Genomic DNA, 547 nt, shown 5'->3' with positions numbered 1-547 from the left:
TATTGTAATTTATAATGTATTTTATAATTTAACAATTTATTTGTAGAGTGATTTTCATTTTTGGTCCTACTGTTATAGGGGCGTTTCCAATTTTAGTCCACCTACATTATTTTTACCACATTGTGACCACTATTATTTAACGTGTTCCAATTTTAGTCCACCGTTAGTATTTCCGTTTAGTAGCCGTGAACACCAGGGTTATTTTGGTCTTTCTACGCTTTTCTCTTATTTTTAAGCTTTGCGCTGCGTTTCCTTCCTTTTCCTAGCCACATTGCAGAGATGACTTCTTCTTCTACCCATCTACAATCTTCAAGTGGAAGTGGAAATGACCAAAAAAAAAAAAACAATCCAAAAAATAACCCTGTGCAACCTAAATCTTTCTTCCAACTCCTTCACATCATCCAATCCCCCAAATACTCCTTCACAGCATCAATCCCTCACCTGAAAATTTTTTTCCCCAACTGTCAATTGATCAATCGACGAGAATTTTCCTTTAAGCCTTTTAATTGCATTAACTGCTTCTTTTTTTTTTTTTTTTTTTTTTTTT

The 547-nt window shown here is 33.6% G+C and overlaps 1 protein-coding gene across 1 annotated transcript in view; it reads right to left on the bottom strand.

Moving 5' to 3' along the window:
* Positions 1–212: 212 nt before the first annotated feature.
* The window catches only part of LOC116010750, an 880-nt gene continuing 545 nt past the window's right edge, over positions 213–547 (bottom strand). The window contains exon 2 of the mRNA XM_031250264.1: positions 213–307. Within this exon, the coding sequence (XP_031106124.1) occupies positions 213–307 (95 nt within the window). The remainder of the gene's footprint in view (positions 308–547) is intronic.

The sequence above is a fragment of the Ipomoea triloba genome, chromosome 2, assembly GCF_003576645.1.
Source record: "Ipomoea triloba cultivar NCNSP0323 chromosome 2, ASM357664v1".
Classification (NCBI taxonomy): domain Eukaryota; kingdom Viridiplantae; phylum Streptophyta; class Magnoliopsida; order Solanales; family Convolvulaceae; genus Ipomoea; species Ipomoea triloba.
The sequence above is the reverse complement of the archived record's forward strand: the minus strand, read 5'-3'. Positions and strand labels throughout refer to the sequence as shown.